General features: G+C 40.9%; 1 protein-coding gene across 1 annotated transcript; it reads right to left on the bottom strand.

Annotated features, from left to right (window-relative positions):
• Positions 1 to 18,140: 18,140 nt before the first annotated feature.
• On the bottom strand, positions 18,141 to 23,074 carry RDH14 (retinol dehydrogenase 14). The gene is made up of 2 exons (XM_068937118.1): positions 22,645 to 23,074; positions 18,141 to 19,052 (listed from the first exon to the last, which is right to left on the bottom strand). Exons 1-2 carry the CDS (start codon positions 23,017 to 23,019, stop codon positions 18,435 to 18,437), a joined length of 993 nt encoding a protein of 330 aa, XP_068793219.1. The 5' UTR covers positions 23,020 to 23,074; the 3' UTR covers positions 18,141 to 18,434.
• Between the last annotated feature and the right edge of the window lie 829 nt (positions 23,075 to 23,903).

The following is a 23,903-nucleotide window of genomic DNA, read 5'->3' as shown; positions in this document are numbered from 1 at the left end:
CAGTTGCAGTGCGCACAGCGGCTAGCACATGAGAAGGGTCGTCTCTCAGGCCCTTTGTTTGCTTTCGGTGCAAGGTCTGAAAAGGTTAAATTACAGCTGAAAGTACTTAATAGCGGTAAGACACGAGACATGAGACTGACTTTAATGAGCTGCTTCTTACCACCTCTCAGCTGTCAGTTAGTGGCCCTCAAATGAAAACAGAACCTGGCCCTGTAAGCACTTCTAATCCACCTCTAGGCACTCATTTAAGCATCCTTGTTTGTCTTTGCCCTGAAACAGATGTTGAGTACTCAGAGAGTTGGATATAGATCAAAGGCAGGTTAAGGAACCACCACCTCCGAGGTAAGCAGGTACCTGACTGTAACAGCATTCTTGGTGTTGGCACACGCTAGCACAATGAATGTGTCATGACAGCAATTGTATTATGGCTGTGCTACTACTGGGACATGTAAACACCTTACCTTGCTAGTCTACTGTGAAGGGTTCGATACCCAAACACCTCTTGAGATTTCTTTATTTGGCTGTATTATTTTTTTCATGGTGCCCAAATCACAGACCATAGGACATGTGTAGCTATCAGGAGAAATCATCCACCCAATGACCTTGTTCTAATCATTTGTTTTTTGACATCAGATAGATCCAAAAGGGGCAGAGATTCACCTATATACATGTATTGCATTGCCCACACAAGTAAGCTATAGACTTCTGCATGTGCACTGGTAAAGTGTTTATTCTGAGGAATAAGGGAGATGATATTCCACAGTTTGGCCTACTCCGTGGGAAGGTCTATGCTAAGCCAGTGCAGCAGAATTGTACTTGACTGGTAAGAGCATAAATCAGCAAACTAAACAGCAGTTTCTTCAGAACAACAATACCTCAATTAACACAAGTGTTTCTCTGTTCCTCCATGATACAGCTGAAATCCACTTGTAATAACGACATCTGATGACTTGCAGGCCAAACACAAAATAGTTATTCCATTGTTTTATATGAAGCAGATGATAATTATTTTGGGAATTTTTATAAACGGACCTAGGAGACGCAGTAGTTTATGGTTCTAATGATTCAGATATATCTGAGGCACCAGAAATGGTGGCTAAAGGAGCAGTTTGGTTTACGTTTTCTTTGCACTCTGCTACTGCACTGTATTGGGGAGAACTGAGTTCCACTGTTGCTATAAACTGATATTATCCTTACAGCTACTTGTGTTAGCCAAGCCATATGGACCGTGCATTTGAAGGCTGACCTCTATTTGGGTTATATTTTTACAAAATCTAAAAAACAACAGGATCTTTTCCTTCTGTTTATCTATTCCCTTATTCAAATAAAAGAAGTTGAAATAATATGAAACATGTTGAGTTTTGCTATCAGTTGGACTAACTTACATAGCCAGAGAACTATTCTAAGTATTTAGAGCCTTTAATTAGCATGTTTTCACAAATGGACATTTCTAATCTCTTTGGACTTTCAAGCAGATGTTTTTCAATTAAAATCATTCTATTTCAAAAGACATCTCTGAGCTTATTATAATATTTAAATAATACATTCCTTTTGATCACAGGATTGTGACATACTTCAGACATCTTCAATGTTTGTGCTATTCCTTCAGCGCATCAATGAAAGATTATATCATGTTGGCACTGAATCAACTGGTTATGCTGGGCACTGGTCTACGTTAGAGAGTGTTTATTAAAATCAACCTTATTAACAATTTAAAGCTGTTATTATTACACAGGAGGCTTTTAAATTAATTTGTGCTGACAGAAAAGCTAGAAATTTTGACCTGCTTCAACAGTTTGCCTGAGAAAGCAAGGGCAATTTTTCAAATGTCATACAAAAAAAAAAAAATCTACATTCTATAATATCCATTCCATAAATGACATTTGGTTGAAGAAAAGAGTCAACCAAAATGACAAAGCTGACCTGTGAGAAGGTACAAAGCCCATTTCAAAGGGATGGGCCAGTTCACTTTGGTTTCTGCTCATATCCATCCTAAATGTAATATACCATAAACTCTTGTATATGTCACACTCCTTGTCACTCTGCAATTTTGTTTTTAAAGAATTGTAGTAGTACATCTTGGCTAAAAAGGAAGTCAGATTCCTGAGCTGCCACTTGGATGCCTCCCTTTTCAGGGGGAAGCCGATCTATTTTCTGTGGAAGAAGAGATACAACCCTTTTATTTGTGTTAGCTGCAGTCTCTAGATACAACTCATAATCCTTAAACAATACTAAATATCCAAGATACATGAAAGGACAATTTTCATCTGAAATAAACTTACCTCTGTCCCAAACAGTCCGAGACTTAATTCGATAAACACTAAGGCACTGGGTTAACTTCAAAGGAATTTAGACATGTGCAGCAGGCCTCTACTGAGTAAGGTTGCTCTCCTAAACCTTTAAGAGGTTTTTCTTGTTATTATTTTGAGCATTGCCAAAGCTGTAGGTTTCAGATTTGGAGGCTAGAATGGACAGAATACATACACAGTAAATTTAATTAGATAGGGTATTTCACTAATCACATCTGCAATAGTTCAGATGCTGACCTGCAAATAGAGAGAGATCTTCTAAGAGGCGAAGGCTCCAGTGCTGTCTGGCTTTGGTCACTTGTGTTTCTGTTTGACAAAGTATTTTGCACAAAACGTGTAATTAACCCTTTAAGGTGTAGAGGATATTATACTTTCAATTTTTCTCTGCCTTTTTACAATGTAAAAAGAATGTCTGAATATATTGTCTTTTCTATTCTTTCTAAACCTTGCAAATATGAGGAATAGAATGTTTTATTGGAAAATAAGTTAAATATACTTGTTAATAGGAAGTTAAACAAAAACTTCCTTTACTCAAAACACTAATTTGTTCAGTCTTGGATAACACCCCATTTTAAGCAGTGTAAATAACATGTTTAACTCTGAAAATCCCTTAACTGCCAGTAATAACTCAAAGTTATTAAAGTCATAATTTCATTGCCTCTCCATTCATTTATCAAGTTTAGGCAACAGAAGACCTCAATTTCTTATCAGTGAAAAGGCAGTAGAAAAACAAAAATATATCTTATGCAACACGACTGGTAAAAAGAAAGATAAGTCTTGTAGGGTGGGGTTTTTTTCTTTTTTTTTTCCTGTTTACCTTCAGAGGCAGATCATTGTTATCAAGAAATTCAGCATGACTGGCAAATACATATGAAATTATTTCATTTCTTCCTGGAAATCTCACTGTATCCTGAACTAACTTCAAACTCAGGATGAATGCATAGGGAGTAATGAAATGCAATTTTATAATTTATGAACAGAGACCAGTTCCTTTCTTTGAAGCATACGTACAAACACATGGCAATGCCCCAGTGCAAATTTCAAACAAACAATACATTTCATAAGAAACAGTCAATTTGCTCATTTTCTAGAAAACTGGCAGCTACTTCGACTTGCTGAAACATCCAAAAACAGAGTTTAAGTACTGTGCTTAAAGTTAATCTGACTAACAAAAAACAGAGATAAACTTTCTGAGACTAAAATTGTAAATTAGATGCAAATTGACGAGAGTGGAAACTTTAATGAAGAACGGTATTGCCCACTGCTGAGGAAGTTAATATGATGGTTAATAGCATTCATTTACACATAAGTTCATTTGCTGACTTCCTCCAGTGCAATGGCACTAGCTACCTGGTCAGTAGTTAGCAATCAGGAAGGACACTTTTTTAAACAATCTAACAGAATTAGAAACAAAAAGTCTTCTCTTGCAAAATCAACGGGACTTACATTTCTGAGTTTCCCCCCAGTGAGCAGTGGAAAGCAGAAAGACTGAAACTTGAGAAAGCATTTCTGTAAGGCAGATGGAAGTGAATTTACAATGCTCTAGGGCTTAACTGCGGCCTGCCTAGTGTGATGCCACATGGGCATATGGGGTTTATTGGGGAAGCACACTTGACACTGGGAGTAAGCCCAGAACAATTTGGAAGAGCTGAGGAACAAAGAGAAGGAGTTTGACCTTCTCAGTCACAAATACCCAGGCTTCTTCCAAGCCAGCTCAACCATGACCTGCCCATTACTATTTTCTTCCAGTCATTCTACATCATTTTCACAATGTGTTCCACAAAGCCGTGACCAAGCTCTCTCTTGGCAGAGACCAAATCAACAGCACAGCAAATAAATTACTGAGTCAACAACGTAAATGGATTTCTCACTTTATTAACTGCCTGACTATTGACTATGCCTACTTTATGCTACTTCAATTACCTTTAGGCAATGAAGCTCCAACTTGCTTAGCTGCTTGGTTTCCCTACCAAAAAAGAAAGCACAGAGTTTATTAATATCTCCATGAATGACGTTGGGTTTCTGGAGTGTTTTCCATGCTATACTATGTACTGTGCAGAGGGTGAACAGGAAGCTAACGGCATGGAGTTCCAGCGTTTTTAATAGCAGCAGCTGAGGAGAGTTTGGTCTTTTTTATAGATGGTAAAAATGTATGCTTTCTATTTTTTCATTTGAACAAAACAAGGGGAAGATTGAAAGGAAAAACGAAAAATGCAAAAGAGAAAGAGTTTTATTAGAGTTTTACGACAAGAGTTTGCCATGCATACTCCTGTTTCAAAATCAATTAACTGTGCTATACCAAGATCAGACCAAACTACAGCATAAAGAGTACATTTGCTTTCTCTGCTCAGCAGCGTTATTCATATTTGTCGTTTTGTTGGACTTTGTTAACATAATAAATCGCACATGTTACATTAAATGGTCTTTGCCAACATTCCTAAATCTGTTTTCGAAGACACTTGTAAATGATCTTAAATGATAAAGGGAAGAAAATGATGCATTTACAATGCATCAGAAATAACAGCTGCATCACAGTTTTCTGCATATACATTCATTTTGCTGGCCCAAGCTGCTACAGTGGCCTTTCATTGGCAGGGCTCTGTGGAACCAAGTGGTGATATATTTGCTCAGGAAGTATTTGTTTTAAGTAATCTCACCACCTTGATCAGCTGCAGAAGTGCTGATCCAAAATTGACAGTGGCAGAACAAACTTTAGAGAACAAAGGGTTGCCAGATGGGCAGGTGCTGAGACATATTAGACTGCTGCTGTAATGTTTAAATTCCTTACAGAGTGATGAAATAAACACTATATATGTCACTGAAGGTGATGATAATAAAACCTAATGAAAGTAATAATGAATCCCCATTGTATGTCTGCAACAGGCCTTGGTTTGCCTCACCGCAAATCAGGTACCACTTCAAATTATTTCTGAACACAAGTGCTTTTTAAGGTGGGAATTAATAGCTGTTCAAGCTTTGTCTATGCTCACTGAAGTTAATATTAAAGCTGTTTTATAAATTAAAAGAAACTCAAGGCTCCTATTCGTGTTTGCGGGTAGATCTAGTTCAGGTGACGGAAATAGTTACTACACCCTGCTGTCACTTCCACTCTTTCTGAAGAGTTACTGTCCTACAAGAAGGATGGCCGAACAGAGCATGAATCTGATTCAAAACTACAACAATTCACAGCCCAGTGTAAAACAGAAACTGGTGACAGCCACTGCTAACAAGCTGGCCTGTGAATTGCAATGACTTGAATATGTTCATCTCTTCTTGCTTCACAAGCACCTCGAAAAAGGTGAACAGCAGTTGTAAGAACCACCTCTAGCTCTTAACCAACCCAGAAGTATGGATGAATCAGAGCCTTTTACGTTGTCTATGGCCTCTGCTGTCTTGACAAGACATTAATGCAAACTATATTTCAAAGTGTATGTCTACAGTGTTGATTAAGAAGGTGAACTTTGATCTCAAGGCCAAATGATGCAGATTAACTTACATCTTTATTACTTATGCCTAGCTCTCTCTAGAGGACACTGGATGTTTTCACATTTCACAGTCTTTAGCATTACGTCCACTCAAAGCTCCATGTGATGACATTGTGAGCGTAAAGCTGCTATTTTGTGTATGTTTTTCAGTTCAGTGTGCTCGAATGAGAGCTATATCGGAGTACTCTAGCGTGCTTTTACAGCATTAAACTGAGCTGTAAACCCTGAGAGGCAGAATGAGGGCACACAGAAGCATTTAAGGATACACAGCTTTCTGGAATAATATTGGAAGACTGTGTAGAGTAGAAGTAGCCACATCCAAGTTTTGTCTACCCATCCTTCCAGGAGAGAGCTACCCACACATCATGGCTTGGAGGAAGCAGTTGGAATGAGCCAAAAAAGAGTCAAGAGACATACTAAAAATAAGGCAGGGTGGACAATCAGCGAGTCAAAGTTATGTCTATGCTCAATACCTTTCCCACAGTTTTGTATCATTTTAAGTGCATTCCTTTAGTATGCCACCTCTAAATTAGTATGATTGAATACAAGCAAAATAGCAAAAAATTAAAGTCCAAAATATACCTTGGATCTAAACACCACAGCAAAGCAAGTCAGCTATGCACAAGCGCATAGGCAAACAGCTTGGCAATAAAAATGGCTTTAGGCATATATTTCAAATATTTTACTGCATTTGGCCTTAACCTTCCATTTACTAGGCTAAGTATGGAAAGAGATGTAGCAGGTTTTTCGTTCCATCCATCAGAACAACTAAATATTTTTCAAGATATTCTGGGAGCTCCGCAGTTGGGAAACACCACCCAGTAAAGCCTGTGGAAGTCTTACTACCTCCACTCATCCTGTCTGTGACATAAGGGCATGGGCACAGACTATGCTCCTCACAGCCTTCTACAGGAGGAAGGCAGGGGAAGCAAGCAAACAGTTCCAATCAGCAAAACGTCTACACTGAGTAGGACACAGGTGAGTCTTGGGATGAGATAATCAACAGATCCTACATTATCACCTGTTCCATCATGTCAAGAAAACCGCACTAAAAGGGCAGACAAAATCACTTTTTGATTTTTCAAAACTTGTGATAGAAGGTTTTATTTCTTGTCCAATTTTTAGGTAAAAGGTAGAGTAAATAAATAAGAATATTTAAAATAGGCATGTAAGCATATACTTGTGAGCAATATTTTCAGAGAAAATACTTCTGTGACTTATCCCTTCTGTAATTCATAAATGCCACTGGCAGAAGTCATCTGAGTAGGAGTAGGACTCATCTCTCAAAACTGGAGCTGTATAGGAATCATTTCACCTAAGTTGCTTAGCTGTGAAGTTAGACTTGAATTCTTAATTGATGCCATTGCAGTCAGTGGTGAAGTGGGCAAAGAGAAATACCACTAGGCAGACAGTCCATTCAAAAACAGGCAACTGAGGGAAATGGGGTGAATGAAAATCAGGAGGTGCTTGTTTCTAACTTGACTATGCCATGACCTGGCATAGGTGACCTGCTGAGACCACATACCTGACTTTTTACAGCAATTAAGAGAAACATATCTTTGCCAAATACTTCCACTGAAGCTAAAAATAGCAAAGTGATGCCTTGAAGAGATCTGGAAACTCTTAGGCTGCACTAGTGAATTAAAAACTGCCAAGAAATGTTCCTAGGCATTGGTCCTTGACCGTTCGTACCATATGGCTGTTAGATTGGTCCCTGGCATGATTTTGACCTGGGCTAACATTTTCCCAGACAACTCCCTAAGGCAACTGAAGTGTTAGGACTCGCCAGGAACCATTCCCAAGAAGTAGTTTGGATGCACATATCCTGGTTGTGGAAGATAAAGAGCGTTTAAAAGTACAGATGTGGATTGGGATATTCCAGCTGGCCTCATTGACAAGGAATAGCCCCAGGCACATTTAAATTAGCTTACAGATAGCCTTAGAGCAGCAGAGAGAACATATTGAGAAATACATAGATCACCTATAAACGGAGACATGCTGGAGTATTACATCCAGTTCTTGTGGCCTGATTTCACAAAAGAGGTAAAAAGTTGGAGAGGATATGGAGGAGAGCCACAGAAATTATCTGAAACCTTGGAAAGGGGCCTTGCAATAAGAGATTACAGGGGCTGAGTCTGTTGAGTTTAATAAAAACATCTAGCGATGATTTCAGTGATTATAGCGTGTGAGTATCACCACAGGGAGAAAATACAGAGCAATAACAGCAGCTCTCTCATCTCACAAAAAAAGGCATAATGAGAGGTGATAGCTGGAAGTGAAAGCCAGACAAATTCAGGCAAGAATCAAAACACACATTTTTAGGAGTGAGGGTGATAACCATTGGAATACACTGCCAAAGGAAGTGATGGATTCTCCAACTACCGATGGCTTCAGATCTAAACTGGACGTCTTTCTTGAAGATAAGCCTCGGCCAAACACAGATTGCTGGACTTGACACAAGGCTAACTGGGTTAAATTAAATGGCTTGTGTCATTCAGGAAGTCAGACTAAATAATCTAAGGGTCCTCTCTGGCTTTAAAAATCTATAGATCTATAAAGAGTAAGCGTGTAACTCTGTGAATTCTAGTCCAAGAATAACACATATTGATAAAATAAGATTTCCATAGTCCAGTGCTATGTTAGCAGACACAATTCCAAGAGAGCAGGCTACAGTTATAAAATTGAAAAAGAATGAAGCATGACGACATGCTGATATTAATAACAGTACTGATTCTCCATGTGTTTACAGGGTCAGTCAATAGAAATTACAGCAAAGTCAGTGGAATTTTAGCACTATAAAATTAGCACTAGAAAATATCCTTCAGTTTTCCAGAAGGATCTCTGAATGTCATGAAAGTAAATTGAAAAATCACATCTATTCTGTTAACACTTGAGGGAGAAAGGGGATATATGTTTGGCTATGCCTATTCTACTCAATTAAACAGTGACAGGGCTCCGGCCCAGGCACTGAAACTTGATCATCTATACTGTTTAATAGTTAGGGCAGTTCTTGGCATAGTTTTGGCTCTGGACAACTAAGACTTTCCAAAACGTCTTTCTGCATGATTCAGGAGTTAGCATGGGCCAGGGACACTCCTAACAAGCAGTTTGGATGTACCCATACCTGCTCTGGGGGATAACAAAACCTGACAACATGAACATGCCCCCACTATTTCATTCGGCTTGTGGTTCAGGAAACAGGTCCTGGCACTTACACCTAGAAATATCGATGTAGCCAGTGAGTTCAAAGTGTAATTCGCTCTTCTGGAAAAGAGCTGTGCTCTCAATTCCTTCCCCATCTTTGCTATAAAATTCTCTACATTGTATATATTTTAATTTCACACAGGAATTATTTTGATCAATCTTCAAAGAAAATTCACACTTTCTGAACCATTTAGCTTTCTTAAAAACAAAAAGGTAGATTCTGAAAAGGACAATCACAAATCAAATTATAATATCAACTTTCTGAAGGGACCTATTAAGATCGGATCCAATTAAAAACCAGAAATTCTTACAAATAAGGCACAATCAACACTTGACTTTTAGGTCTTTAGTCCTCAGAGTAGAATCCAAAACCAGAACTAGGGACCTACCTGGCACACAGTCAGGGTTAGGCACTTTGGAAAAATCATTCAAAAAACTCACATATTGAGAAGGGAACCAGGAGACAGTCTTGAGCATAGAAGAGCAACTGAGTAGCAGCTCCTCCCTAGAGCTGAAATACAAGGATACAAGTGAATGCCTCCATCTACTTATAGCCTGGGATCTGCTCACTGAGGCACTCTTTAATTATTTTTCTTCCCAAACTAACCAGTCAAGGCTTTTCCTTTCATATTACAGCCAAAGGAGGCAGTACCTAAGTTTAATATAAGAGGGAAATAACTACATCTTTTGTCTGATTAATGGGAATATGCTCAGCTGGAGATGATTCAGTTCCTAGGAGAGTTCCTTACCACAAAGCTACTGGTTACAACATACAGCTGTCCTGTTGAGATGGAGTTACTTCTCAGCAGGAACAAAGGCTTCATGAAGTCAGGAAGGGACCTTACAGGGGGAAACATTACTATTGTAAAGGTGAGGATACTAATCTAAGGATGTCCAACGCTTTGGTCCCACTTGAGCTCTGAGGCTACATGTAAGCACTGAATTCAGAGGGCTGAAGTCTAAGCAGGACTGGAATGAGTAAAACCATGAGCAATAGCCACAGAATGAGAAGGAAACATCAAGCTCAGTCCAGGTTAGGAAAGTGCTTAATAAAGGTACAAGCATGATGAATCTGGCATATCTCTTTGCTTAATACTGTTCTAATTTTAAACAATCTGTTGTATTGTTCTGCTGATAGCCTTCTGTGAGCCATTTAAGGTTCAGCCAACTCAGCTGCATGATCAATAAAGAGACAATGCTACCACACACAGGGTTATTTGGATTAGTGAATACCGTACGCAAGCTACTCATCTGCCAGATGGCATTGGAAGAAAGCTGCAACTCTCTCACTTTCATTTCCACAGCACCAAACAATGTTCTGTGTTTAAAATAAACTCTTCCAGATGAGTAAGAGATAAACTTTGTGGTGCTTTTTCTTGGTCTTCTCTTTGACTTCAGCTTAAAAAACAAACAAAAAAAAAAAAAAGAAAAAGACCAAACACTATTCTAATTGGGTATATTAATGAAAAATCCCAGTTTAGACCACCATAGTATAAAGCTATCCCTCTAGGCAGCATCAAAATTCCATGTTTTTTTACTGAACAAAAGGCATATATGAAATACAATATTTTCACTCATCTACTTCTGTCAACAGAACCCTTAAAAATGAACACCTACCACGTTAGGCCATTTCCTTTCATTTTATGGGTTTTCCACAGTGAAGAACTGTGCTGCTTTCTGGAAACAGGCTTGCTTTCACCTTTTCTAATGTTTTAACCCTTTTTTTTTTTTTTCAAATATCAGTTATCTAGAATTAAATAATAAAAAGAACCCCTTAAAAATACAGATAAAATAATTTCCCCCTACCTTTTTAATTATCATTTTTGACCTATCAGGTTGCTTCTCTTGAATTTGTGTGTGGAAGATAGAACACATCTTTTATTCTGCTCTACTATTCCAGGATCCTGGTCCTGGGTATGCTGAGATACAATTAGTTCACGAAGCCATCTAGCTAAGAGATAAAGTATGAAGTTATGTTTTTGAAAGTCTCTACTTATAGTAACATATTATGAACAAACACCTCCATAAAGCAGGCTATTTTTTCAATATCTGTGCAGATGAGTCTGAGACACCTCTGAGTCTTGGAAGACTTCCAGTAGGGCTGACTGAAAATGAGGAAAACAAAATTTTGACGAAAAATATTACCACTGACTTCAATGGGACATGAAGGATCTTAACCTTCAGAATACCAGAAAAGGGTGTACAGCACCCTTTTCAGCCTGCTGCATTTAACCCACAGGCTACAACTACAGCGTTGTACAGACAGGCCTTCAGGACAGGCTGATGGCTAAAACACTTATTCATGTACATTGAAAAAAGTATTTCTATCCATGAAGCAGAACATAACATGTTACAAAAGCTACTTATTGCAGTGTTTATGGGTGCTGGACCTTCAGGTGCATCACTTGCCTTTCTGCAGATGCTGTTCATGACCCCTTCCTTGAAAAAAGGATCTAGAAAGACCCTGACTTTGCTTGTCTCAAGGGTAGATGGCATTTGTAGAATGGATGGTCATGCAATGACTTCAGAGCGGCCCATGAAACTGGGCTACTGCTGTGGAAGGTTGCAAAAGTATTCAGACAAATTGAAATAACATCACTCATCACCAAACTGCATTCCAGGTCACAAAATGAGAAGCGTCCTGACACCTTCAGAGATGGAATGACATTTTGGGAAGAATATGCCAGAATGTTTAATATCCACATAAAGAAAACTATAATTTGTATTGTTTTTTTTAAAGCCACACATACACAGAAATGCATAAAGATTCCTTCATCAAGCCTGAACAAGTCATCATTCAACTGGCTGTTGGCCCTAATGACCAAACCTAAAGGCAGGAGACCAGGATCAGCAGAAATATTTAGGTGCTTGATTGTCACTACTTTTGGTTGCACCAAGAATTCAGTCTCCTTTCTTTGGCTATGAACTAGATATCAGGAAATGCTCAGCACCTTGCTGAGCAGAATATTATCGATTTCAAGCATGCAACAGCTTTCTGAATCTTTCATGGCAAATAAGCTATTTATTCTTTCCCTCTCTAGTTTAACTAAATTTCTTTTACATTACCTGAAAAGAAGTGATAATTTGTAAATGCATTTTAAAAAAAAAAGGAAAAGGCTGTTAATGTTATTAGATGGTTAGTGTGCCAGCCTTCCCAGAAATAAGTGATTAGGAAAGTAAGCATTCCTTTCTCCATGTTATGTGGGACATTTGGAATCAATTAATATTCAAATCTAATTTATCAGATCAGAAACTAGCTACAACAGGTGTGAGGCTGCTAGTGGTAGGTGAAATGGTAGGTAAAAAGTCTAGAGGGCGGTAGTCATTTTCTGTTATGAGAAATAGCTCTACCATTCTGAGACAAATCAAAAATAATAATTCAACTGTGTAGGCCTCCTGGATCTTTTTGCACATCCATTACCTTCTAAGTGATTAGCTTGGAAAAAGTTATGTGAAAAAGGAAACAGGCTTCCTATTTTAAAATTATTTGTATGACTCTTGCAAGTTATTTATTTTCTTTATGGCCTTGGGTTGAAAGAAATCAAGTGTGCTTGAAGTGAGAATTATCCATATTTTTTTTAAACAGAAGCATAACCACACCACACATTTGCAAGGCCCTGGCTTTGAACCCCGTGAAGCATTCACACAGCTTTGGCAAACCAGGCAACCACTGAAGAAAGAGAGGACAGTTTAAATACTTTTGTTTTTATTGCATCATGGAAAAATTGATCATTTATCACACAAAGACGGAGAATTTTTACTGGAGGACTCATGCTGGGTTTATAAGCTTGCCTGCTGTTTTGCCTGTAGTAACTAATAGAACAGTGTTGTCCCTTTGCTTAGTGTTAGATGTTGGGCTTTGTGGCAAGGCAAGGAAGGCAAATTGGTGACAGATTCAGAGTATTTTTTTAAACATATGTAAATCTTTCTTTACTTAAACAGATGTGGCATATAAAATAAATACACGCAACTGCAATTTAGTTCACTGGCAGCAACCTCACCTATAATAGTACCATGTGTGCAGGGAGGACTGGCTTGTAGCTATGGCTTGGAACTGAGAATCAAAAGGAAAAAAAAAAAGAAACAATTTTTTTCTCAAACTCTTGGTCTAACCATGAGGCAAGTTGCTTACAGGGGCACTTTCAAAAGCACTGTAACCAAAAATTAGTAAATGACTCTGAAGCACTTTTGAAATATTTCCCTTAACATGCTTTAAGCCCGTTTTCCTCATTTGTTGTATGCAAATGTTTCCCTCCTTCAGCTGTTCCCTTACGTTTTCTGACTGCAAGCAGACAATGGAGATGTCTACCTGGATGTAACTTTAAGCTATTGAGCTCAGCCCTGAGATCAAGCCCAAGAGATCAAGCCCAAGCCCTAGGTCTCATCACAAGACAATCCAGGAAGCAGGTGACCCTCTCATGCTAACAATTAACTCTCACTTTCTCTTCAATTCCTCAGTAAGTTGCTGACAGCTTTTCCTGTTGGTCCTTCAAAATAAGGGACTAAATTGCATCTGCACATCCGCCTGCACACACACACATGCTCATACACAGATTTAAAGACAACCCTTTTGGTATATAATCAGTCTACAATGTTGTTGCAGAATACAAATTTGCTCAGTGCAATATGGGGCCTTTTGGAAGCGTTTCTATCCATTGCTTAGATCGGCCTAAGGCTCCAAGGGGGAAACTTAGAGCACTATTTGCAAATAGACAACTTAATCACCGCTATGACCCTCCCTGTCTCAGCCATGGAAAGGAAGAAGGTACTTTTTGGCCTTCGGAAGAGTTGCCTCCGAACATGTATGTTTATCACAGATCTCAAAAGGATCTTAAGATAGCTGTGGCTTCATTGGCTATCTGTAATGTAGTCATTAGCCATGTGATCAGGCTCACTTAACTGTGAAAGCTGCTCTTGTGCATTTCCCTGGACTTTACTTCCTATTCCTGGTTACGGTCCAACTTTCACAGAATCACAGAATCACAGAATGGTTTAGCTTGGAAGGGACCTCTGGAGATCATCTAGTCCAACCCCCTTGCTCAAGCACGGTCCTCTAAAGCATATTGCCCAGGATCACATCCAGACGGCTTTTGAATATCTCCAGCGAAGGAGACTCCACCACCTCTCTGGGCAACCTGCTCCAATGCTCTGTCACCCTCACAGTGAAGAAGTTTCTCCTCAGGTTCAGACAGAACTGCCTGTGGTTCAGCTTGTGCCCGTTGCCTCTTGTCCTGTTGCTGGGCACCACGGAGAAGAGGCTGGCCTCATCCTCTGGACACCCTCCCTTCAGATACTTGTCCACATTGATGACATCACCTCTCAGTCTTCTCTTCTCCAGGCTCAGCAGGCCCAGCTCCCTCAGCCTTTCTGCAGAGGAGAGATGCTCCCGTCCCCTCCTCATCTTTGGAGCCCTCCGCTGGACTCTCTCCAGTAGCGCCATGTCTCTCTTGTAGTGGGGAGCCCAGCACTGGACACAGTACTCCAGGTGAGGCCTCCCCAGGGCTGAGCAGAGGGGCAGGATCACCTGCCTCCACCTGCTGGCAACACTCTGCCTAATGCACCCCAGGAGACCAGTGGCCTTCTTGGCCACAAGGGCACACTGCTGCCTCATGCTCCACTTGTTGTCCACCAGCACTCCCAGGGTCTTCTTAGCACAGCTACTTTCCAACAGACTGGCCCCCAGCCTGTCCTGGTGCATGGGATTATTTCTCCTGAGGTGCAGGACCTTGCACTTGCCTTGGTTGAACTTCACGAGGTTCCTCTCTGCCCACCTCTCCAGCCTGTCCACATCCCTCGGAATGGCAGCACAGTCTTCTGGTGTGTTAGCCTCTCCCCCCAGGTTAGTCTCATCAGCAAACTTGCTGAGGGTGCGCTCTGTCCCTTCCTCCAGGTCAGTGATGAATACATTGAACAAGACTGGACCCAGGACTGACCCCTGGGGGACACCACTAGCCACAGGCCTCCAACTTGACTCTGCGCCATTCACCACAACCCTCGGAGCTCGGCCATCCAGCCAGTTCTCCATCCACCTCACTTTCCACTCATCTAGCCCACACTTCCTGAGCTTACCTAGGAGGATGTGATGGGAGACAGTGTCCAAAGCCTGGCTGAAGTCCAGGGAGACAACATCCACTGCTCTCCCCTCATCTACCCAGCCACTCATTCCATCAGAGAAGGCTATCACATTGGTCAAGCATGATTTCCCTTTGGTGAAGCCATGCTGACTACTCCTGATCACCTTCTGGTCCTCCACGTGCTTAGTGAGGACTTCCAGGATGAGCTGTTCCATCAGCTTCCCGGGGATGGAGGGGAGGCTGACAGGCCTGCAGTTTCCTGGCTCCTACTTCTTGCCCTTTGTGAAGACTGGAGTGGCATTGGCTTTCTTCCAGTCCTCAGGCACCTCTCCTGATCTCCAGGACCTTTCCAAGAGGATGGAGAGTGGCCTAGCGACAACATCCGCCAGCTCCCTCAGCATTCGTGGGTGCATCCCATCGGGGCCCAGGGATTTGTGGATGTCAAGTTTGGACAAAAGATCTCTAACCTGATCCTCCTCCACCAAGGGAGAGTCTTCCTTTCTCCAGCCTTCCTCTCTTGTCCCCAGGGTCTGGAATTCCTGAGGACTGGCCTTAGCAGTGAAGACTGAAGCAGAGGTGGCATTCAGCAACTCTGCCTTCTCTGTATCCTTTGTTACCAGGGCACCCGCCCCATTCAGCAGCGGGCCCACTTCACTCCTTTACTTTTTCCGTTTTGTCTTCACTTCCAATTGGAAATCAGTTTATGTGAGGGTGGTGGTGCTCACGTGCTGGTGACAGTGGAGGGAAGTATCTGGAATGTGACTCTCTTTTGGCTGTACTACACCAGATAGCTCTGGATAAATGGGTTACAGAATAGTAACATAGAGAGCTTGCCACCTTTTTTGGAAGTGCTGTAACACTGGGGTGAAATGTGAAGTGGGTGGAGCAAGCCACCAATCTCTTTACCAGCTCCAAGAAAAGACATTCAGTAGACAATCTTCAAACCATGGATATATATCTGAGCTAACATCTAATGTAGTATAGTATACTTTCTTGGCCAAAATGCTTGGTTCTAATCCAGATCAAGTCAGCAGTACTGCTCGTTGAGGCAAGGGCTCCTCTTTGGTTTTGCACTTACATGCATTGTACAAAGAGCTGCTAGCCTATAAGGTCTGGAATTCATAGATAATACTAAAACAACAAAAGCATCACAAAAATAAACTATAAAATAAACTATAACAGCAGTCTTAACAGTAACAGCTTTCCTGACCACAGAGGCTAAATTACATTCAATCTTGAAGGTGACAAATTTTACTCAGGTCTGGCGTTGAAAAAATCTTACCTTTTGATGCTACTGTTCCTAACAATCTGTCTTTTCAAAATGTGGCAATATTCATTCAGGCATATTATATTCCATTGAGTATCATGTGACCACTCTCTTAGAGGACAAGGGCTGTGATTTAGGTATGATTACAGGAAGGTAACTACTTTTTGATAAAAGTTCTTATTGCTACAACGTTTCAGGGGAAAAAAAATAAAAATAAACACCCACTAGGTATGTGAAGCATTACTTCTTTATATAGTCACATCACTTGGCTGGTACTTACTATTCCACATCTCTTTATTTCTATGCAGATCTGCCTTTGTTGTTTTGAAGGCTAGTGTCGGCTCTTCAGTCTGGAAAGTTATATATTCCTCTGCACTTCAGATAGCTTCACTGCAGTTCTTTACTACAGTACTGTCAGACTAGCAGTGTTCTCTGCAGTCCCACCTTTGCATCTAAGGCTTTGACAACACTCCCATCTCTACACCTTGCCTTTCAATGAGCAGTACAACACTCGACATGCTTAAATCCTACTCAGTTTCCTGCTTTGCCTTGTGATTTTCTGGAATGAAAGGGGGATCTTCCTCTCACAAACCAAGTCACTCACCCAGAGTATTTTCTTGCTAGCAAAGGGGATGGATAGATGATTACTGTTCCAAGGGGATGGATAGATGATTACTGTTCCATTGTGCTAAAGTTAAAAGATGGTGAATCTGATTAAACAACCAAAGAACGAATCTCAACAGTATGGGTGCTGACTGAACTTCAGAACTTATATGTATTTGTAAATAGGTGATAAGAATCTATGACACACATCACTTAATAGTGCTTCAGTAATTTGTTTTCATAAGATAGAACAGTCTTAATCATTTTCTTTTATATTTACTCTATTTATCCTAAATTAACTATTACCACATTTTATTAATTCAGAGCAAAACAAGAAGTCATAAACATTAATATAAACCCACTAATTATATGAATTCAAAAAGAATAAATCAGCATAGCTCTGTGTAATATTCATATATTTCTTTGGGGCCCATTTTAATCCTACTAATTCAACAGAGCAGAGGCTCCCTAAACTGACAGAGGTGAACTTTTTAGCTGTGAAACAAGGCTACCATGTCAAGAGTGCTGTTTTCTGAATTATATCTTCCACAGTGAAAGAATGCTGTTAAGTCTTTTTTTATTTTATTTTTGATTATTAAAGAATATTCACCAAGCTTTATTAGACAGACTTATCTAATCTCATCACTAAGTTAAAGTGCCATCCATCAAACTAAACACGTATTGACAAGCATATTCTCTTCACTCTGGTCTGGGTTGAGGTCTTTTTGTGAACTTTGCACAGATACAACTCAAGACGTGCACAGTGCTTCTGAGACCGTAAGACATCGGTCAACTAAGTTTTAAATGAAATTGAGGGTGTCTGTGCATATTAAGAAATAACAAGTTTAGCGCACATGAAATACAGCTTGCACAAAGCATATTACTCATCGAATGGCAATGATACTATTCAAAAAGTTGACCTCACAGCTGAGCTATATACAGCTCGAGTTCTTGTCCACTGAACCACATGGCTGATGACAAAGCTTTCACTGGCACTCAGAGGCCTAAATGATTACAGTGTAAGGCACTAGTAAAACTGTTCACTCTCTTTTTCATTGTGATGGCTCAAAAAGATAACAATCCCATTATTAATATCAGGATAAATTTTCTTAGTCTTTTTACAGGAAAAGTGTTTCACCATCAATACCCTGCGTTGTCCAATCTGACTACAAGCTACGGAACACGACAAATAAGCATATACATTGCATAACACAGTTTTGTTTAATTTTTATTTGCAGAACACAAGTTTCCAAAGAGATTTAATTAGAAGTTATATTCACACCCTCAAACTCTGAGATCTTTTTACATTCCTGTCTATTAAATATAGATTATGATTTATTTCCAAACTGAGTTCCAGCATAAATCACTCCTCCATCTAATATCTATGAGCAAAGTAGTATGTATTCCCACACCATGTAAAGCGAGGATTACACTGTCGCAAATACGCATTGCACAGTCATCTGCATTATTTTCAGTAGATAGTCTCTGGCACTTATTTCAATAATCCAACCATCACTTCACTGATATCCCATAACTTCCTTGCAACCAAGTCATCCATGGCTTTGGGCAGGAGTTCCTCCTCTTTGCAGTCCCCAAAATATTTCCCTGATATACCTTCTACATCAGGAGAAGAGGCCAAATAAATAGAAGTCTGTGCTCCTTCCAGAGGTGTTTTGAAGAAAGCCCATGACACCAAATGGAATAGGGGTTTTGCCAGAAAAGGAATATTCACATATCTGCCTAGATTCGTTCTGACAATCCCAGGATGAAGTGAATTGACAGTGACTCCTGTTCCTTCTAATCGACGGGCTAGCTCCCTTGCAAATAATATGTTAGCCAGTTTACTCCGACTGTAACAAAAGCTTTTATTGTAACTTATTTCACTGTTCAAGTCTTCAAAGTTGATCTCTCCGTATTTGTAAAGCTTTGAGGATACTACCACAATCCTGCTCGGAGCAGAATTTTTGAGAAGGCCCAGAAGAAGGTTGGTGAGCAAGAAGTGACCCAAGTGGTTTACACCAAATTGCATCTCAAAACCATCCTCTGTCTTCATGTATGGGCACTGGAATATCCCTGCATTATTAATCAGAACATCCAGCCTTGGCTCTTCCTTTAAATAGGAAAGAGAGGAAAAAAAGTTCATTCAGTTTTATAATTCTCATACAAAACATACTATTATGTTTAATTGCTTCATTGATCACTGTTAGAAAGAAATAACTTCATTCCTAGTGTTCTAAATTGCAATTTCCTGGTATTCTCTTACTGTACTACTGAAAAAAGAAATAAAGTAAACTACCACTAAACTGAATATATGCCTCAGGTAGAACGTAAATATACACCAGTAGGCCTAGATCTACTTTTAACATGGGTAGAGCACAATCATCTGTTTCTCCAAGAACAGCTTTCCATATAGTAACGCAATGAAATATTCTTTGTGATTTTTTTGTTTTCCTCTGAAAAGTGGTATGTTTACCACATTGCAAAAGTAGTCATTAACATATTATCATAAATCAAATTACAGCAAACCTCAGCCATGGGTATGGGCTCTACCATGCAAAGATTGCACAAATACGGAATAAAAAACTGTTAGCCCCAAAAAACTACCCTCACTGTTGAAGAGACATTATCAAATTGTAGAGCCATCATCTCACTGGGGAGCAGATTTCATGAAAAACCTTGCAAAACAATGTTCTCATGATTTTAAACATTACTTCTTTCTAAAATTCTCTATACAACATTGTGCTGGTTGTGAGAACTACAGAGCAGAGCTTGTCATAGAAAAGTAACACTCATGATCCAACTCAATAGGGAAAGAATAAGCTTATAAGAATAAGAATAATTGTAACTCATACAGTTTGAGTTTAATAAGACTACTCAAGAACTTAGAAGTGTCTATGGGACTGAGGCTTGAAATTTTTACATGCTCAGCACACTGTTTGATGGATCAGTATTCCTGGATCAGGTTAGGAGAAAACATAAAGAGTGAATGAAGTCATCATACAGTGCACAGAAGTGGGAAATACATGTAGTTAACAGAGGGAGTGGTATGCATACTTTAAATATACTCATAGATCATGCACTCCATGCCCCAACACCCATTCAAAAATCAGGAGCTTTCAAATTTACACAGAACAATTTTTTTTTTTTTTAAAGTAAAGAGTAAACTAAACTTCTTAAATAAGCTCTGAATTCAGCATTTTCACCCACCAGCAAAAGACTGAATGTATCACAGGAAATTTGAGTGACTAATATATTCACTGTATAGAAAAAGTAGCATGTGTTTTCTTTACTGCTAGATCTTTAAATCCCATGTGGCAAGCAGAGATCACTTTGGGTCATTTTGATGAAAAAAAAAAAAAAAAGAAAATCTCAAATTAAATTTTATCCCATTTGCCTTGCAAGTAGAGTAAAATCTGAGTCTGCACTTGGCATTCAGTTAACGATGCTGGCTGGCATCTAACATACAAAATATCAAGTACTTCTCACTGATTTCAGTGGGATGTGATATTGCTCAGTATTCCATATATTAAGGTCCCTGACACATAAGCAAAAGAGCATCAAGTTGACTTCTTTCCCTCAAAGAGGCATAATGGTTACTACAACTAAGCAAGGATATAACTGAATATTACCTATAGCTCATTAAAGTGATATATCCAATTTCTTCTTTAGAGCAGAAAGTTGCTTTAAATACTTTTTGTAGCACCTGACCAGAGGATTTATTTTGTAAAGCTTAACATTTCAAGAAGCAGGATTTCTGCTTGTGCTACGTTCTGAGATTTCTAGATGTAATGATCTAGAGTTACGTGCCCAATGCAAGCAGGCACCTACTATGACATTAAACATTAAATTGAGAGGTAAAGCTATTTCTTTTAGCTTCTGAAGCTTGTTTCTACTTTTCTCCATTTTCCATGAAGCACTCCAACATCTCGAAGGCCTTTCTTGTTTTGCAATGAGGCTACGGAGTGAAGATGGAAGTACCTGCAGTTCTGGAATGGAGAGCTCCCACAAATTAGGTTAGGCTGTGGGAGCATGTCGTCTCCCCACCCTGCTAAACTTTGAGCTTCCTTCATCTCACAAAACTAAAGAAAACAAAAAGTAACCTTCAAATAGGTTCAGAGAGGATAAATAATATGATTTTGGGTCTAACAGATCTTGAAAGTATTTGTTGAACCAGGCGTTTTAATCACTCACATCCCCTGTCACTCAGCTGCTTTCGGTATTACTTTAAAAACGTAAATTAAAATGGAAGTGTCAGCAGCACTCTGCAAATACAGGCGCTCTCTTTTTCTCCACCCATTTCTCATTTATAGTCATTTGAATTGACCTTACTCTAAAGAGACACTATACAATTTACCTTTTTGGATTTTTTAAAAAATATATTTTACTATATTTTAATTCTAAATTATTTTTAATTTAAAAAGGTTAGGCAGTGTTTCTTTTCTAGTATTTATTCCGCATGTTTTATATCGTTTTGTATATGCAAATTTTCCCAGAAGGCTGAAGCAATATCAGACCTTAAGACTGGATTCATATGCATGAATGTATATGACTACACAGAGTTCCACTAAAGCACACAAGACTTGACTTTTTCAGGCATTCAAGTTTTGTAAGACTTATTTGAAAGTTAATAGAACATAGTCCCTCTCCATCTTATCTCTTTCCACAGTACTTGAGCATTTTCCAAGTACTTAACAAGCAGTTCTCTAAACTGCAGAATTTATTAAGCTTGGTTTCCTATGACTTTGTGCCTCATGGTTTGATTAGCTGGATGCGATGACAGGAGAGTCCTGAATCAGGCGTCTAAAATGCAGCGGAACTCATCTAGCAGCATGCCTGTCAGAAAAACTGATTGGATGTCTCTGTTCTGCTTAACTTCAAAATTTTCAAGAAATCTGTAGAAACGTTATGTATTTGAAAATTTGTATCTGCTAAATTCATCTGGCACTGGCAAACAGATTGAAAAAGCGTGAGGAGGAACACCCTGGGGAGAAGGCAGCCCTGAGGTAATTGTGCACAGTGCATTCACGCGAGCCTTTAGTCCTTTGGAGACAAGGGTTGAACTGAAACACCAATTTAAAGCAATAAAGTCAAGTTAATTTAGAATAAATAAAAAAAAAGGAAAGGTAAACCAGTTTTCTCCTGTAAAAACAAACTTTTTCTTTTCAGTACGAGAGTAGTCCAAACCAATGTGAACTTTATGCTTCAAGGTATGAATCTAAATCACAGTTAATTTACTGATATTCTCCTTTCAAATGCTGCAGAACTCAGCAACATCTAGCACCATCCAAACTAGACTGCCAGCAAGGGGATGAAGTCTGATAAAGATCACAAGAAAAATCAAACCACAACATTTTATAAAATCCAGCCGATTCGTCACAGTGCTCTTTCACGATCCTGCTGCAGGAGACCAGACCCCAACGGAGGGCCAGAGGGGCAGGCCCAGGGCACGAAGCAGAGCTGCCAGCCGCTGCCCTGCCCTTTTTTTTTTTTTTTTTTTTAACATCCAGTTAATAAATCAGACGCACTCACAGCGGCGGCAGACCCCGCCTCCTCACGGGGTGACCCGCTGCCACCCTCCGAGGCCCGGGCGGGCCCCGCTGCCCGCGGCCTTCCCGCCGGGGCCGGGGGGGAGGGCAGGGAGCGGCCGTTACGGCCGTTACGAGGCGGCCGTAGCCATGGCGACGCGCGGCCCGCGGCCGTACCTGGAGGACGCGGTGGCAGAAGGCGCGCACGGAGCGCAGCGAGGCGAGGTCCAGCTCGCGGACCACCAGCTCGCCGCCGCCCTCGGCCGGCGGCCGCTCGCCCACCTCGGCGCGGATCTCGCTGGCCGCCCGCTCCGCCCGCGCCCGGTCGCGGCAGCCCATGATCACGCGGGCCTGCATCCGCAGCAGCTCGGCCGCCGCCGCCCGGCCCAGCCCGCTGTTGGCCCCCGTGATGATCACCGTCTTGCCCCGCATGGAGGCGGCCCCGGCTACAGCCGCGGCCGCGCTGCTCCAGGCCCCCCGCAACCAGCGCCAAGCGACCAGGAACAGCCCCCCACCCAGCGCCGCCGCCGCCGCTACCACGGCGGCGGCCATCACCCTGCGCTACCGGAGCCGAGCAGCGCCCACCCCAACGGCCCGAACGTGGCTCAGACCGCATGCGCGCAGGGGGTCATGCCATTGGCCAACCTCCTCGCTTGGCATTGTGGGGCTTGTAGTCTTCGGCGGGCGCGCCGGGGGCCCTGTGGCGTGAGGGCGGGCGCCGCGCCGGCAGGCCCGTCCGCCGAGGCCCGCGGTGGGTCCGCGGGTAAAAGGCTTATGTGGAGCAAGGGGCTCAGCGCTGCAGCCTCTCCTAAGTGTTCGTGGGTTTATTCTACCCGCAGGAGCGACGTTTGATACCCAGGCGTCCAGCCGTGGGCCGTCAGGGCAGCGCAGCCTGGCGGGCGGCAGGGCCGTTGGAGGCAGCTCTGGCCTCGAGGCTGCTCGAAGGGACTCTGGACTCGAGAAGAAAATGCTGCTTCAAACGGCACCTGTTTGATGTTATTCCAGCTCCACAGAGATGCCTGGGAACCCATTTCCAAAAGATGCTTAAAAAGGTATGTTTTTAAGTTTAGTGATCGATGGGCAACCCCGTGCATGGTGCTTTGCCCTCTCTGTTATTGTCCTCTTTTCTGCATTTGAATCTATTGGGATTCTTCTTTTCTTCTTTTTTAATGTGCTCTTGCAGAAGCCTTTGAGAGAGTGGAAAGGATATAGTGAAAGATTTAGGAAAATAGTCTGATGAGACAGATGATGAAGGTACTATAAGGCTTTTACGATTGCCCATGGATTTTTAGCTCTTTTTGCAGGAGTGTGTTTAGTGATGGTTAGAAGGAATCTTAATTTACCATTTCATGTACAAAGTCTACTTTAGCTTTTGTAGCATTACCTATTGCCAACTACGAGGTAAATAACGTTTTGCAGAAGATACTCACAAAAGT

This window comes from Struthio camelus, chromosome 3 (genome assembly GCF_040807025.1).
Source record: "Struthio camelus isolate bStrCam1 chromosome 3, bStrCam1.hap1, whole genome shotgun sequence".
NCBI lineage: Eukaryota > Metazoa > Chordata > Aves > Struthioniformes > Struthionidae > Struthio > Struthio camelus.
This window is presented reverse-complemented; position numbering and strand designations above follow the sequence as displayed.

Excerpts from the sequence above, each read along its gene's own strand:
- RDH14 (XM_068937118.1), bottom strand. The coding sequence starts at position 23,019 with ATGGCCGCCGCCGTGGTAGCGGCGGCGGCGGCGCTGGGTGGGGGGCTG. Across the intron at positions 19,053-22,644 it reads TCTGCCACCGCGTCCTCCAG|GAAGAGCCAAGGCTGGATGT; the intron begins GTACGGCCGCGG and ends TCCTATTTAAAG.